General features: G+C 39.8%; 1 protein-coding gene across 3 annotated transcripts in view; it reads left to right on the plus strand.

The window, feature by feature from the left end:
- Positions 1–17,349, plus strand: part of LIMA1 (LIM domain and actin binding 1) — a 92,518-nt gene extending 75,169 nt beyond the window's left edge. For 2 of the 3 annotated variants that reach the window (XM_020908169.2, XM_020908171.2), the window contains exons 8-11: positions 2,835–2,892; positions 4,422–4,534; positions 12,907–13,040; positions 15,002–17,349. In XM_020908169.2, the coding sequence (XP_020763828.2) occupies positions 2,835–2,892; positions 4,422–4,534; positions 12,907–13,040; positions 15,002–16,010 (1,314 nt within the window). In that variant the 3' untranslated portion in view covers positions 16,011–17,349. The remainder of the gene's footprint in view (positions 1–2,834; positions 2,893–4,421; positions 4,535–12,906; positions 13,041–15,001) is intronic. The other variant, XM_020908170.2, reaches the window with a different exon arrangement.
- The last annotated feature ends 309 nt before the right edge of the window (positions 17,350–17,658 follow it).

Here is a 17,658-nt window from a genome sequence, read left to right on the forward strand (position 1 = left end):
CATTGAATAATAGGCACATAATCATTGTTTCTGTTATACATTTTGACACCCTTGAGGCCATTCTACAAAAGGTGAGGAGATGATTAAAATGGGTTGAGAGCAATAGTTCTCAAACTTTTTTGACTGTAAGTCTTTAAAATAGATGTATTGACAGCACTGGATAGAGGAGCCCAGCTGGCTCTAATCCATGGGGTCACAAAGAGTCAGACATGACTGAGCAGCTAACACACACACACACACTGACAGCATACCAACAGGAACTCATGAGATATACTACATACTTGGACCAAAGTAAGCATACAGAAAAATGGTCTCAGATTAATGGCCACAAAATTTGACTTAAAGAATTGTTGTTCAGTTGCCAAGTCATATCCGACTGCAGCCCCATGGACTGCTGCGTACCAGGCTTCCCTGTCACCGTCTCCCAGAATTTGCCCAAGTTCATGTCCATTACATTGGTGATACCATCCAGCCATCTCATCCTCTGTTACCCTCTTCTGACTATGCCTTCAATCTTTCCCAGCATCAGGGTCTTTTCCAGTGAGTCGGCTCTTCGCATCAGGTGGCCATAGTATTGGAGCTTCAACTTCAGCATCAGTTCTTCCAATGAGTATTCAGGGTTGATTTCCTTTAAGATTGACTGGTTTGATCTCCTTGCTGTCCAAGGGACTTTCAAGAGTCTCCTCCAGCACCACAGTTCAAAAGCATCAGTTTTTTTGCGCTCTGCCTTCATTATGGATTCAAAGAATAGAACAGGAAAAAATTTAGGAGTTTTTATTTTATAAAATTGAATCACTTCATTTTATAAAACAATATCTCATATATATTTTGAAATAATTAGACAAAGTACTTCTTTCATAATCATAAAATAATCAAATTACAAACATCCTTAAAACAGTGGGCTGAGGCACTATTTCCATGTCTCACATAATGTTTCTAGTGAGTTCTCTCATCAGTCTGCCTGGTTTTCCCATTTTTTTAAGTGTGAGATTATGTCTTACAAAAAGTTTTCTTATATACTCTAAAAAAAGACATTTAAGAAGTGAAATCCTGCATTGAAATCCTCCCATCTGTTCTTGGAGCATAACTTGAAAAATAATCATCTGGATAATCGTACTTGAGTTGTCCCTATTTCTAATTTCATGTTTCTTTCTTAATTGTCTTCTTGATTTGCAACTGGAACTCTGAGCTGAACTGGAGGATCCGAACATTTTAATTACAGTCTAAAAGGGCATCAGTGCAACTGAATCACAAGTTGGGGAGTAGGTGGGGAATAGAAGAAATAAAAATAGTACATAGCCTTCAAGCATATACTGTAGGTTCATGAACCCTTGGTTGCCTTAAAATTTGTAAAATTTTTCAAAGCCTCAGCTATCCTTTTGGCTGTTTGCCTAGCTTTCGTTAACCAACACCTAAGAGCTGTTTGAACTTGGGTTTGTTACAAAAGGACATTAATGCCAGGGTCAAGTTGCCTGAAATAGAGTATTTTGTCAAGGTATTGGTCTTCGCTTTCTCCTTTTGTGAATGAATTTATACTTTTCTTTAATGAAATGTTTGAGCAAAATCTCACATACTGTCTCCTGGCTGTTCTGTAGTGAAGTCATCCAGTTGGGTACGTGCAGTGATGTCATGATTGTCATTAAACTTACCCTGCAGGTTCAAGGTGTCCAAATTGGAAGTGAAAAAAGGACATCTTGGGATGGATGCCCCTACTAATTAAGCAAGAATTGAAGAGCTTTTTGTAGCCATGCACTACTTTCAGAAAATTTATTTCATATCATTAAATGAAATAACACATTTAAAGTAGTCATTCCAATACCTGGAACATAGTAAACATTTCATCCGTGTTAACTATTATTATACTGGTTTGTTTTATGCCATGTCAGAACTCCTGTAATAAAAGGAGAATAAAGGGGGAAAAACTGACCATGCTGAAATTCATGTGCAGTCAGCTAACAACTTAATCTCCATTGTAAATTTATTCGGTACATTAGACATCCTGATATAAACACTCAGCATGGTGAATCCCTGACATCTGAATGAAAGAATATTCCATGAAGAGTGCACGTTGGGTCGTTTGATGACCCTTCATGATTTTGAATGTGAAAGAAGATATACGGAAGGACTAGGGGACAGGAGAACGGAGGAGTGAGCTGGTAGAAAGTTCTTTTATTTAAATTTGATGGCTAATGGGAAAAGTAATCACCTACACCTAAGATCTGCCATCTTGTTAAACACTACCATTTTGAGACTGGAATTAAACAAGGGAAACTAACCTTTGAAGATAATACCAAAGGGTTGTTATAGATAAATTTGTTTTATAGCTATCAGAAGGTCTTCTGTACTAGCAAGCTTGTTTCAGCAGAATGTGTTTGGTTGGGCAATAAGGAGTTAGGAAAATGAAAGAATAATAGTTCCTGTATGTAAAGACTTTATCTTGCCTTGGAGTGAGTTACAGTTATAGGAGTTGTGGTTTTTGGTGAGGAGCTTTGCCCTCCCTGATAGAAGGATTTGTTTCACACCCCACTTTCCCTCTTTTTTTTTTTTGAGAGTAGAAAGATATATTCAGAAGTTCTTTTATAAAGGAAGATAATGCACACTTTTGGCAGTTGCTTGCAGTCTGTTATTCACGTAACTCTGTAATTGAGAGGCATGTTAATATCCTCGTAAAAGACATTTTGCTGCCTCTTGTTTAAATGCTCAGCTGTTCTGGGGCCCATTATTTCCCCTCAGGCAGCCGGTGACTGACTGGAGTCAGCAGGTTTTTATGGCATTACAGCAGTTTGCTCTTTTATTTTTAATGTGATTCTTAATCCCCCCGCCTTTTTTTGTAGGTTTCTGCATCTGAGAATAGCCTGGCAACCCATTCCACCCCTGCTGAAGATGATTCCCGTAAGTGTTCGTTCTTAGGTCTGGAGGGTGAGGGTCTTGTTCTCTTGCCCCTGTTTGGGTGCGGAGGGCAGGGGGTGGGGGGGCTTGTCCCCGTTTCTGTCAGCTCTGAGAATATGTAACATATTAAATCCAGTAATGCAGCTGATTAGATCTTTCACTTGGTTTTAATGACTGATGACTGGGTACCTTTCACATATCCCATGGCAAAGAGAGATGTTAAATTCAATGAAATATGATTAACTTGGGGCAAACTGAATATTTTTGATGCTTCTCTCCTTGAACTTACCCTGTCTTTTATACCAAACCTTTTCAGGTTTAATGCTGTAAAAACTATAATTTTGAAGTTTCATTTTAATAGAAGTTTAGCCAAAAAGGGCTTTATTTATTTACAGGGATAAGAATTGGTATTTGAGTAGCCTTTAAAAAATACCCTTTTCTTATTATATCTATATAAATATGTACTATAATCCGCCCTCTGGCTAAATTGTTCCTGTTGGTGCTGAATTTGATCACCTTTTCATCCTACTTTGGAATCATTTTGAGCCTCTTTTCCCAAAGACAAAAATCTTTGTTTTTTAATTTACTGTGTCCAATTTTGATTCTGATGTTCAGTGTATTAGTTTTTTAATATATATAGATTTCTAGCTTTTCTTCAGGTTAATAACTCACTAAACATTGAAAACTCAGCAAGAAGCAGAAGTATTAGCTAAACAGATCTCTAGTAAACCCTGCCTTAAAATTTCAGAAAAATTCTTGCTGCTTGAATCCAAGAACATTCCATTTGCAATCATTTTGCTTGGACTAGAAATTTTTCTGAGTTTTGACTAGGTTTGCAAAACATTTTTTTGAAAAGTAAGCCTTAATCTTTCAATACTTTGTTGACATAACTCTAGATTTTAGGGAATTCTTTTATGGTTCCTTAGTAACTGCGTGAATGACTTCTCTGTGCCTCTTCTGAGTTTTCCACACAATGAATATACTGGCAGGAAATTAACTTATGTAAGTGACACGTCAATGACTATGAAAAAAATTTTATGGAGCCTTTTCCCATAATCTTCATCTATGGATATTTGCTGTAGGGCTGACCAAGAAGATGGTGTCACATTATATACACACATATACATGAGCATGTGTTGTGAAATTTCTGCCCACACATTCCCCCATTTTCCCAAGTTCAGTTGGAACACCCCAGAAGGAGTTATTGGGAGTGCTAATTGCCAAAAAGCCATCAAAGTCTACAAGCAGCCTTTAAAAATGACAAATGCTACAGGGCAGAAGTTTCCTTCTGTAGGGTGGTTTGGGTTCAGCTGCATGTGGCAAAGGATGAGAAACCCTCTGCGTTGACACCCCAATTTATGACAGAATCTAACAACATAGCTTTTAGTAGTAGAATATTCTTCAACGGAAAAGCAGCGTTTTTCCTGACGTTGAAAGGACCTGTCGATAATAGAGGTGCCTAAACTTGGGGAAGAACCTTTTCTGATACTTCTCCTGAGATACCATAAAACGTCTTCCTTCTGTAACTCAAGCAGGTAACTCCCAGCTCAAGAGTGAGGGCCAGCAGCCTGTGCATCCCAAGCCGCTAAGTCCAGATGCCAGAGCCTCCAGCCTTTCTGAAAGTTCTCCTCCCAAAGCAGTGAAGGTATGATGGTGATTTCTCTTGGAGCCTGTAGACACTGGTTTACTAGTAAAGCTCATTGCATCTTTTATCACTGTGTTCGTAATAACCTGTTTTGGCTTTCCTGGGGACGAAAATGCCAAATAAGAGCACACTTGAACCAGTCAATTTACTTGAAAATTTTGCCACTTTTTCTTAGGCATTTGAGCCAGGCGTGATGAGGCTCATTAATATTGCTCTGTCTGGAATATGGAAAGCTCCTGAAAGAAAACCCAAAGTGAAAGAAAATAACCCGACTTATTTTCTTGTTAAGTCCAAATTCATAAATCTATGAATGAGCAAAAACCTGTAAAATGAGCAATACAAAAAATCTGTTAAATTAAAAATCAGCCCATTGGATGGGAATGTACAGTGTTAGCTTAAAGATAGCGGCTCCCTGGTCTGAGGAAGTTAATGAAAACATGATTGGTAGTCAGTGCATTTAAAGAAAGAATGTGTACATTTCAGCAGGGTTTGGCCAGTCCATTTGCTCTACTAACGGGTATTCAGGTAACATTTACACTTAGTTATAATATTAGATATTAAGGAGTTTACAAAATGTTTGTACCGTAGGAAAATTTTACTAGGCTACTCAATCTATGGTCTCCTTTTATTCACTAATTTTTAAAAGCAGCCTTTCGTGGGAGGGGGGACTGGGATGGGGAATACATGTAAATCCATGGCTAATTCATTTCAATGTATGACAAAAACCACTGCAATGATGTAAAGTAATTAGCCTCCAACTAATAAAAATAAATGGAAAAGAAAAAAAAAAAAGCAGCCTTTCCCTTTCTATGAACAAGTTAATATTCCCATAAAAATAAACAAAGGTAAAAAAGTATATATTCAGCCTCTCTTTTAGGCTGTTCACCTGGCTTGTTTTAATTGAATGCTTTGCTAATACCATGCTGATTTACCCACTTGCATTAATAACCAAACATACCTACACTTCTTTAGTGTCTTCCTCCTGTGGTGTTCTCTTAAGTAGTCAAGGTTTGTTTCAAAGGTTTTAACATTTGAGAGAAACTCAGTGGGTAGAATTAGTTTTAAGGTGATTTGTACTGCCTTAACTTCATGCACGCATCTGCCATTTCTGTCTCTCAACTGTGGGCATGATTGGTTTCTTGATGAAAGTTCTAGTACACAGAAAGGATGAAGAGAGCAAGACAGAGGTGTGCGTTTGAAACAAAGGGAGAATAAGGAAAATCCAGGATTTAAAGGTTAGATTGAAAAAGAGAGTGGGGCAGGGGTGGGGGAAGATGGTAAACATAAAGACTTTAAAGGAAGCAGAGACATGAGGAGAATAAGATTTACTGAAAGGAACAAAAAATGAAGAAAGTAACATGAGAAAGCAAGTGAACTAGGAAGAAAGAACTGAGCTGCATGATGGGATCTGCATGTCCTTGGCGTGACCCTCTCTTCTGGCCTCGAAGCTCTGCTCATGCTGCCATCAGCACTTTTCTTTTTCCAGTATCTGGAGTCCAACAAAGTAGCAAATGCCACAGGGTTAATTTCCTCTCCAGCAGCAATTCTGCCCAGATGTGAGTCCTTGGGTTGTGGTTCTGGACCAAGAACAGCAAAGCTGACTTGGCTATGGATTGTGTGTGCCTGAGGGACTAGGGGGATTCTGTAGCTGATCTAAGAACTAAAATCTGTTCTCAAGTGTGTCTGAATTATCAATCCAGTCTTGCTTCCCTCCCTTGGCTACTAGACCAGACTTCCTGGTCCTGGGTTGGACCTTTGGGACCCCTCCTTATTCATACTCCAGGATCTGAGCTGATGAGCCATGTGCAAAGAAATGCACCTCACTAAGGCCTTCCTGGCACACCAGAGAGAGGAGATGGAGATAAAGCTCCCTCTGTACCATGCCTGCCTCTTTGGCTCTGGTCACTCAGCACTAGAACAAGCCTGCTTGCACCAGACATACACCTCAGGTTTTGACTGGAGTAAACTGGCCTGACTACCTGTGTTTGCTCAAATGGTTATGGTGTTGTACAGAGCTCGGGGTTTTACCCAATCACATCTCCACTTTTATTTAAGGACTGTTTATTTTCCCTTCCTCAGAGTTTGCCTTTACATTCTGCAGGCAAGTATGTAGATACTTTAGCGTTTCCAGGAAAACCTGCTGACATAACTGGTCTCGTGGCTATAGACCATGCAACAGAAGTTTTTTCTCCACTGGGAAATTACATACAGCTAAGAATAAATGTGTTCACTCAGAATAGATTTTGGGTCCCCCACATCCTGGAAAATGTGCTGCCTAGTAGTGCCTGTTATTGAAAATAGGACATCTAAGGTAAAGACTCAATTCATTTCAAATTTTAGCTTCAGTTCAGTTCAGTTCAGTCGCTCAGTCATGTCCGACTCTTTGCGACCCCATGAATCCCAGCACACCAGGCCTCCCTGTCCATCACCAACTCCTGGAGTTTACTCAAACTCATGTCCATCGAGTTGGTGATGCCATCCAGCCACCTCATCCTCTGTCGTCCCCTTCTCCTGCCCCCAATCCCTCCCAGCATCAGCGTCTTTTCCAGTGAGTCAACTCTTTGCATGAGGTGGCCAAACTATTGGAGTTTCATGCCGGAGCCTGCCGGCAAACGAACCGGTCACGGGCGCAATCGCCAAAATACCTGAGAAATAAAAGAAAGGACTAGGAAAGAAAAGACTAGAAAAGAATGGGGTTGAGAGGGACAGAGTCTGCTTGCGTCTGACTCTGCCAACTTTATTGAAGAATACCACACCTATATATATGCTAACAGGAGTTGCTAATAGATCAAAGGTTTGCATATGTGCAGAGCTACAGGCACAGGTGTTTTAAATTCCTCCACTTAAGATCAGTAAAGCATCACCCTAGCACCCAACTGAAATCAATAGAACATTAACTGGATAGAAAACAGGCTTCAATCATGACGAGTTTATCAGCAACAGGTGAACAGGTGAAAGATCGCTACAGCAATTTCCTTGATGGAGGTGAGAAAGGCCAACCTGTGCTTTAATAAATCAGGGGTGGCGGGACAGAGAGGGACCTCTTGATCTCTCTCAGAGCCAAGAAGGAGCCTGAGCAGTCAGGCTGGCTCCCCGCAGTTTCAGCTTCAGCATCAGTCTTTCCAATGAACACCCAGGACTGATCTCCTTTAGGATGGACTGGTTGGATCTCCTTGCAGTCCAAGGGACTCTCAAGAGTCTTCTCCAACATCACAATTCAAAAGCATCAATTTTTCAACGCTCAGCTTTCTTCACCATCCAACTCTCATATCCATACATGACCACTGGAAAAACCATAGCCTTGACTAGACTTAATAAGGTAAAATAAAAACAAAAAAAAAAAACCACTCCACAGATGATATTAGTCTTTAAAAGTAAGGATTTTGTCTATTTTGAACACCGGCCAGACAGTTCCGTTGATGAGACTTGGCAGTAAAGAAGTTTAAATAGCAGGTTCCCTTCTCAAAATAGGTGTTCTGGGTCTAGAGCTCAGTAGACCCTGTGAGAAGAATCAGACCTTTCAACTCAAGAGACCCAGAGGTCTCTTAAGCTTTATGTTCTCCCACTAAAATGTTATTCCCTAAATGTTCCTGGAAGGAGGATAAGGAAGGAGATATGACTAGCCCTAGAAACATCTACTGGTCTGGGATAACTCCACCCCAGGATGCTAGGCTTGTCTTGCTGTTGGATGTGGAAAGAAAACACGGCAGCCTGAATGAGAGGCTGTACCCTTTGTACCTGTCCCTTCCTTCATGGACAGGGTAAGAGGTTTTATGCTGCTTTGCAAATCTATCAGAATTATGCTAGAAGGGCACCTAGATTCTTTTCTGACTACCTACATCATTACTGCTTTCTCAGAGCACTAACGTTTCCTCTACATGTAGAGCAACCTATGTAAGATGTGAATATCTTCAAAATGCTTTCACAAAGAATTTCACAAAAAGCCAGCAGAAGGGTTAAGGCCAGAGCCAGCCCAGCTATTTACTGTATGGTGGGGAGGGTTTCAGTTTAATTACCCAGATATTTTGCACAAATTGGAAGGAGGAAATGAAAGGCTTTTTATAGTGTTCTATCTGAGGCATGGAGGCCTGACATCAGTACAGAATTTTCTTCTGATTTCACTATGTCTAAAGGCTAGTTGCTTTACCACTTATGGCCAGCTGCTGCCCACACACAGACATATACCCCAACTGGGGCCTTTGTCGAACTAAAAAATATATGTAAGACAAGAGAGCAAAAGAATGTAGATAGTCATAAAAATTTATTGGAAAAAAAGCTTTAAGTAGATGCTGATCAACAGAAGGCCTGTAACATCCCTCAGATGGGAAAGACCTGAGAGTGTTTGGGGACATCAATTATTTATATATTACCTCATTCATTCCTGACAATCCCTGAGATATTATCTACATATTTTAATTTGAAACAAAGTGAAGACTTGTTCATTCAAAATGCTGTGGGGAAATCATTTTCAATTGGGTTAGCATCTGCTGTCTTCCCCAAAGAGTTTCCTTTAGTTATGGAAATTTATTCCAGGACAATTTAGAAAATACTCTCTCAGTTTGTTAGTCGAGAATTCTGAGTTTTAATTTTAATTCTGTTATTATTGACTGTGCAAGCTTTAATAAGGCACCTGATATCGTGGTGCTTTAGTGTGAAAAATGGTGAGGGAGGGGAGATGACAAAGCATCTTATGAACTGCAAAAAATATAAAGATTAAAAAATGTCTAAACATTCTATTACTGGCAGTATTTTAAATGTGGCTGTGCCAAGTTCGAGCATGCCATGAAGGCATGGGCAGGATGTATGCCAGGCCTACCATAATGGTAGAGATTTTTGGGCACTGACTATGCTTCCTGTTGTCTGAATAGACACGGGGGCAATTACAGAAAAGTGGCTGAGAGCCCAGGACAGAGGAAATAAAGGGAAGGCACAGCCGCAGCCACTCTGACTTGGCATATTGCCATGTTGGGCTCCTCTTGTCTTTATAATACTATAGGGGCCCTTAGGCAGCTGCCACATAACCCTTAAATAATATTGAAAAGGGTGTATGTGAAAAAGGGATAGGAATAATGGGAATCTGGTAGGTCTGGCTAGTTAGAAGCTTGTGGTTAGTTAGATGCTTGAGCTAGCAATTTATTAATTTGATGTTAAGGAGAGGAATGCCTTTTCACTTGTGAGTGAATGCCCTAGTCAAGAGAGAGCAAATGTGGGTCAGGTGTGGGAGGTAGGAAGACAGTGAAGAATTGTTCGTGAGACACTCCTTGTGTGGGTGAAGGCTTGGAAAACTCTCTCTCCTGAGTTGGTACTCTGATCTAACCCCAGGTGGGTATGAGTGAGCTGGTGTTACCACGATTAGCAGCATTACTTGGTAAAGAAAGAAAACGTGGTCTTATTCTTGGATCTGAGTCTGTATCTGAGCTTCAGCTCTGCTGCAGTAAAAAGCGCTCCAGGGCACACCGAATGCTTTGTATTCACTGAAGGTTCCTGTTTGTCTCTTCCAGCTTCTGCTTCCTGCTCCTGGTACCTAATTTTTGCTCCTGCCTTCCACTTTCCTCCTAATGTGAGCTCAACTTACAGCTTTCTGTTCTGGGCTGCACCCCTTCTACTGTGTGTTTCTCCGTGTGTGTGTGTGTGTGTGTGTGTGTGTGTGTGTGTGTGTGTGTATGTGTTAGTTAAACAGAGGTGTGCTCTGTAGGTGTGTGTGTGTGTGTGTGTGTGTGTGTGTGTGTGTGTGTGTTAAACAGAGGTGTGCTCTGTAGGTGTGTGTGTATGTGTGTGTGTGTGTTAAACAGAGGTGTGCTCTGTAGGCCTCCAATCCCCTTTAGCAGAATAATACCCATTTCCTCCTCTGCCATGGGAAAGTTCTGTCTCCTGTTCTGCCTTTACTGACCAGAATGAACACGTATTCTCCTAACTGTTAAAAATACAGCATTCATCCTAGAGCTGAAAAAGGTTTTCACTGATAAGTAAATACATTGGGCCTATTACTTTACATTGTCTGAATTGTGATTTGTACAGGCTTTAATTGTACTATTATACCCAAATTTTATTCTTTTAATATTTCCTGCTTGCTAGGCAAGGACCTAGTCCTTTTAGAAAAACCTAATTAAATTATACAAGGACATCTCCACTTAGGCCCTATCTTGTTAGAAGTGTCGATATAAGAAAAAACGATTTGGGAATTTGCTAGCAGTCCAGTGGTTAGGACTCTGAGTTCTCACTGCCAAGGGCACAGCCAAAAAAAAAGGAAAGAAATAAAGAAAAACCAATTCTACATCAAGATTCTACTATATAGCACTGGGAACTATGCTCAATATCCTATAGTAAACCATAATGGAAAAAAATATGAAAAGAATATACATATATAACTGAATCACTAAGCTATATACCAGAAACTAACACAGCATTGTAAATCAACTATACTTCAATAAAATTTAAAAAAAAAAAAGGAAACATTTTCAGACTCCAAATAATGCCCTAATATCTGCCAACAGCATTCAGTACAGTAACATTTGATCATATTTAAATTCCTCAGTTATGCTTGGTAAACTGATTTAAGTTTTTCTTTTTGACTGTAACCCTAGAAATGGAGAGCCTGCTGTTAACACTCAGCACACCCTCCCCCCTCATTTTTAAATCCTTTGGTGCTATTTGGGAGTTTACCACCAATTTTATTAAATTCCCTTTTATGGATCTTAACCTTTACTCCTCTGCCCATTTTCTACTCTCATTTCCTGTCAAAATCTGCTTGGCAACCATTCCTATTTTTGCTTTACTTCTTTGTGAATCATGTGGCAAGTGAGCCAGCAGTCTGAATTTTTTTTATGGGTCTATTTTCAGACTTTTTAAATTAAAATTCTATCTTACCCATAAGCTCTTTTATTTTAGGCTTACCTTAACCAGTCAGGCCTTGAGCTTTGGGACTAAACTGTATTATTCGCCACCATACTGGTCCTGGTGGCAAAGGGGCCACCAACGTGCCTGAGAGAGCTTCCAGACCACCTTAACCAAACTTCTCCTACCTTTACTCTTAATAGTTGAGGTGTTTCTGTTGAGACAAGTCAAGGATCACACACAGCTAGAGACTTCTTACCCCCAACCCTAGTGGCCATGTGACTACTTCTTATCGTGTAAAACTTACAGCTTTGGAACTCTAGCTTTCATCAGTGCTAGAATACAGTATGTAGTTTGTGTGTGTTCAGTCTCACTAGGGTCCAACTCTTTGCGACTCATGGACTGTAGCCTACTAGGCTCCTCTGTCCATGGGATTTCCCAGGCAAGAATACTATAGTGGGTTGCCACTTCCTTCTCCAGGGGATCTTCCCAACCAAGGGATCCAACCCACGTCTCCTGCTTTGGCAAGTGGATTCTTTCCCACTGAGCTACCTGGGAAGCCCTTTTGTAGTTTAGGATTAAGTTTACCAGCAGCAACTGTGCTCACCCTGCCCATATTCCACACTACAAACAGTTCACGAATTCCCTATTATGACTCCTCCCACCCTGCCCCAGTACATTAGTTTTATTCTCCTTTTGGTTTTTTAAAAAGATTATAGAACCTATAGTTTTATTGGGCTGTGCTTTTTTCTGTTGTTCTAATAAAATTGTTTGTGTCTCTTTTAAAATGTTCCATTTTATGTGTCCATTTTGCTTTATTTAAAAATATTATGTCTAGTGGATTGAGTAAGTCACGATTATAAGCAGAAGGGGCTGATAGTTGCTTTATCCAAGTATCTTTTCCAAATAAATACAAAAAAGAATGTCTATATGTATATAACTGAGTTTGCTATATGGCAGAGATTGGCACAACATTGTAAATAAAGTACACTTCAAAAAAAAAAGTAAAATAAAGTACACTTCAATAAAAAAAAATTTTTAAGTAAATAAATTTTAAAAAACCAGTGTCTTTTCCTACTTCCCAAAGCCAAATGCACTTTCTCTCCTTGAAAGTTATCCCCTTCAGAAACAGTTCTTTAAAAAGCCTGTCCTGCTTCTATTTGGCACTTAAACAATTGTCTTTCTTCTGTGTCTGATGACATTTTCTCCTAACTTCCTGTCTGCAGAATCCTTTTGTGTGTACTCGTGTGTGTGTGGTGGTTGGTCTAAGCCTTTCTCTGCAATCCGGCCCTAGATCCACTTATCCTCAGTGGCTGCTGCACTTAGAATAGCCAGGCAGTCTGGGTAAGGAATTCAGGAGAGCCTTTGGCTTTAAAGAGTCAAATGATAGAATTATAGCAGGCTTAGTGTTCCTCTGAGAATTGACAGCCCAGGTAAGGGAGCCCATAAATAACAAAGTAAATCCCGGGGCCCACCTCAGCAGAGTACTAACTTCTCGCTGCCTTAGCTAGCTGAAGTTGTCCTTTACCTTTTCCTAGAAGTTTCAGGCACCTGCAAGAGAGACCTGCGTGGAATGTCAGAAAACAGTCTACCCGATGGAGCGTCTCTTGGCCAACCAGCAGGTGTTTCATATCAGCTGCTTCCGTTGTTCCTATTGCAACAGCAAGCTTAGGTAAGCCAGACCAAACAAGACATCTCTGGAGGTAGTTGGACCTCCAGAGGGAGGCTTTGGTTTTTAGAACACTTAGAATACTAAAATCTGTGGTGCTAATAGTATCTGCTGTTAGAAGAGCTCAGAGAGCTACAGACAAAAATTAATGAAGTTATAGTAGCTCTTCAGGTGATTATTGCTGATCCAAAGATAGACTACAGACTGGTAAAGTTGGAAGATGAACATTTTAGGATTTCAGCTTCTCACCTACTTAGTACAGTTGAGAACCATGTATGCTTTGACATGTGTTTAGAGATGTCATGTTTTTGAGGGAAGTATCCCAGAAAATTGACTGTGTTCTAGAGATTTACAATCATTGCTTTTTCTGTAATAAAGTTGGGAGGTTGATTTAAAAAAATTGTGTGTGCCGTTGAGGATCTTCGAAGGAAGTGAAAAGTACCATTTAGTTACAAGCATTTTATAGTAAATTATAATGGTGTTTAGAACTTCTTGGTACATTGCCATTAATTTACACGTTAGGACTAAAGCTTAAATCATGCAGGTTGTTGGTGACCTAATTTAGCAGAATGTTTTCCCTTGGTATCAAAGAATCATACAGTTAAGAAATCTCAAGAGGCTACTTGTTGAAGCCCTTCAGGTTATGCCAAGTACTGTATAAATGGAAAAAACAGCAAAAATAGTAGATCCTGAAGAACACACATTTTTCTATATATTGCTTTGTTTTATTTTCTGAGAAAATAATGATGTATCATTTCTTCTTAGTAACTCAAAGTATGGATATAAATGTGGCAAATTGTAGAAAAATTCCATGTGAGCTCCTTTTATCCATATTGGAGGAGGAAGTAACCAGGATGGCATTTCTCCCAGCCTTCCTTCCAGAGCAGGCATCCCTTCCACCACACTGTTGAAAGATGTCCTGGCACCTGTGTGGCACTTCTGGGTGGGTTAATACCCCACTTCAGCTAGTTCTGGTGTTAGCGCTAGCTCCACAACTTTCCCTTCTATTGAGCCAAAATGTGCAACTATAACTTCCACTCAGTGGTTCTTTTTCCGTCCACTGTATTCTTTTCTTCAGAGCACATTCTTCTAAATTTTTGAATTTTTATGTTTCTCCTGTGGAAATAAATGTCGTTTTTCCACCCCTCCTATAAAATGTGTTACCCTTTGAGAGACACCAGATGTCCTAAAGACCTGTCCAGCACTGAAGTTAGGGTAGACCGACTTCTGGCTGTTGTTTGCTCTTCTCCTATTAACCATAGCTTTCCTTTATTCAGTCACTGGCATCTACTGAGTGCCAGTCATTGGCAGAGCATTATACCCATTCCTGCTTTTAAATTATAACACAAATGGGAAATTAGGAGGAAAATGATTCAACTTTTTACAAAGGAATATCATTAAAAATAGTTACATGTTATAAATAGTTAGGAAATAGGAGAATGATCAGAGTTAGGTGGAATTACCTAGGGAAGACTTCCTGGAAGTAATTTTTTTTAACAATTTTGACAGAGGGGAGGGAGTGAAATCACTTGAAAATGGGAGCATGCACCAAGTGGAAGAATGTCTTCTAAAGTTTCAGGCCTAGAAATGAGCATTTTTTGATAAGGATAATAAAAACAAACATGTTTAAAAGGGGATGGAGCATCTTCGGTTGACTGATGATGTGCTTTTTTAAAATTTTTATTTATTTGGCTGCACTGGGTCTTAGTTGCAGCACATAAGGTCTTTAGTTATGGCATGTGAGATTTTGTTCCCTGACCAGGGATCGAACCTGAGCCCCCTGCATTGGAGTGCAGAGTCTTAGCCACTGGACCACCATGGAAGTCCCTGAAGTGCTTTTAAAGATATTTTTCTCACTTTGCATCTTCTGGAAATACTGGAGTTGCCAGGTTTCAGTCTACTGGTATAAATAAGAGTATACACATTTGTTAACTTTATGCTCTTTTTTTTTTTTTAAACAACAGTCTAGGAACATATGCCTCTTTACATGGGAGAATCTATTGCAAACCTCACTTCAATCAACTCTTTAAATCTAAAGGTAACTATGATGAAGGCTTTGGACACAGACCACACAAGGATCTGTGGGCAAGCAAAAATGAAAACGAAGAGACATTGGAGAGACCAGCCCAGCTTCCAAATGCAGCGGAGACCCTTCAGAGCCCAGGGGTAGAAAATGCCCCCATTGAGAAAGTGGGTGTGCTAACTGCAAGTATGGAAGCCAAGGCCTCCTGCCCGCTGGAGAGGGAAGACAAGCCAGCTGAAACCAAGAAGCTGAGGATCGCCTGGCCACCCCCCACTGAGCTTGGCAGTTCAGGAAGTGCCCTGGAAGAAGGGATCAAAGTATTGAAGCCTAAGTGGCCGCCTGAGGATGAAATTAGCAAGCCTGAAGCTCCTGAGGATATAGACCTGGATCTGAAGAAGCTAAGACGCTCTTCTTCTCTGAAGGAGAGAAGCCGCCCATTCACCGTAGCAGCTTCATTTCGAACCTCTTCAGTCAAAAGCCCAAAAGCCTTGTCCCCCCCTATCAGGAAAGGCTGGAGCATGTCAGAGCCAAACGAGGAGTATGGAGGAGGTGTAGCAGCAGAAAGGAAACACATGGAAAATGCCAGCGCCTCTGAGAAGAATGAGAGTGTGGGGAAAGCAACCTGGCCCAACAAGGGATCTAAAGGAGGGGAGGCTGGGCGGAGAAGTAAGGAGATTCACAGTTTTGAGATGGGGAGTGAAAATCTTATAGAGAATGGTGCAAACTTAGATGAAAGTGATAAAAACCTCCTCAAAAAGCAGTCTCCACTAGAACCCAAGTCAAAAACTTGGTCTAGCTATACAGACAACCCCTCCACTAAAGAATTCACTACTCAAAATCAGAAATCCCAGGATGTGGGATTCTGGGAGGAAGAAGTAGTTGAAGAGCTGTCTGTAGAGGAACAGATAAAGAGAAATCGGTACTATGATGAAGATGAAGATGAAGAATAACAAATTGCAATGATGTTGGGCCTTACATTTATGTGAGTGTCAGTGAGTTACTGCCCTTATCAAAGTGATACACATAAACAGCTGTCTCAGCATGAACTGAAATTTATGAGGAAGTAACTTTGGAAGAGAGTTCCTGCTTCAAAAAAAAAAATCCCATACTGCAGCTTAAGTGAACCAATTCTAAACGCTAGAGATAACATCACTTAAATCCTCTATTTTAGCAATGATGATATACACAACTGCTTTAAGGTCTTTTGGGGGCAGGAGTATGTATGGCGGAGTGGGGGGGGGGGCGGATATTCCAACTGATAAGGTCCAGATTTCACTGTATTCCTGAAAGACAATATGAAAATAGAGAGATGATTAGTAGTGCACTGTTCCACTAAAAATTCAATTATGGAATGAGCAGAAGGGATTTAGGGGCCTAAATATTATAACTGAATGCACTTTAGTATAAAGGGCACAGTTTGCATATTTTTACATGAATACCAATTTATTGTTTAGTATTCCTCTGCTAAGAGATTAAATATTTAGTCTTTTTTAAAAAATTAGGTTAATTTTCTTACTCTGATGTATATGGGGGATTTATTGCTTACTCTGATATATAGGGGGGTTTATTGCATCCTGCTTTCTAGACCACATCCTGAACCTAGAGTATTGAGATACAGCACAACCATCTTTTCAGAGTACCTTTTGAGCACCCTTGGTGCCTGGAGGGATTCATTGTGTCCCAAATAAGCTATGGTATTTGCCAATGAGTATGACCACACCCCAAGTGACTGCTTTCTTCTCTGGTGGTCTCTGTATTTCTCATAATTTACTGAAAGCTGCAATATTTTTATAAGATCTTTTATATTTGCCATGTTGCATATTAGAGCAAAGTGATGAGTTTAAAGGAGGAATAACAAAAAAGAAAAAGATGCCTTAAACCACTTGAGTTCAGACCCCCCCCCCCCACCCCTATAATTCTACTTCTGATATCCCCTTTCTGGGACATTAGTTTTTGAATACTTATAAGTTCTGAAATGTATAGATTTTTATGGCAGACAGTATTCCTAGGATGCAATTAAACCAATTATAGGCCTTTCTTGAGAGATGATTTTCTAGTATTAAGGTTTTGGAAAAATATAAACTTGAGTACATTTGTTGTACATAATTGATATTCCAAATTGTATTTTGGCGGGGAGAGAAGCATTTTAAGCTATAGGCTTTACTTTATACAGCTTTTTTCGAGATTTAGCTCTGATGTTTTTTAGAGATGTAAAAATATTCTGCTTTCTTACAGTCTTGCTTACTCTGAAACATTTTTATTCAATAAAGCTTTTAACTGACATTTGAACTTTCAGTGTTCCTTTTCCATTATTATTTTACATTGTTACTGTCTCTCAGGACTTACTTTTGCCTTAGCAGTTTGGGTAGAAAAGGCAAGTACGTCTGATGGGTTTCAAGGGAAGTACTATGTATACCTCTCACCACTAGGTGGTGGTGTTGAGCTGGTCTTAGGCTTTCATTCTCCTAGAAGACAAATTTTTCTTCAAAATGGAAAGCAGTCTGGCAACAAAATTATTGTGTGCGTTCAAAACAAGACGCTTGTTTTACCAATTCAAGATGCAGTGGTGGTTTTTATTAATTAGTTAATTATTGTTCA

Source organism: Odocoileus virginianus, chromosome 24, assembly GCF_023699985.2.
Source record: "Odocoileus virginianus isolate 20LAN1187 ecotype Illinois chromosome 24, Ovbor_1.2, whole genome shotgun sequence".
Lineage (NCBI taxonomy): Eukaryota > Metazoa > Chordata > Mammalia > Artiodactyla > Cervidae > Odocoileus > Odocoileus virginianus.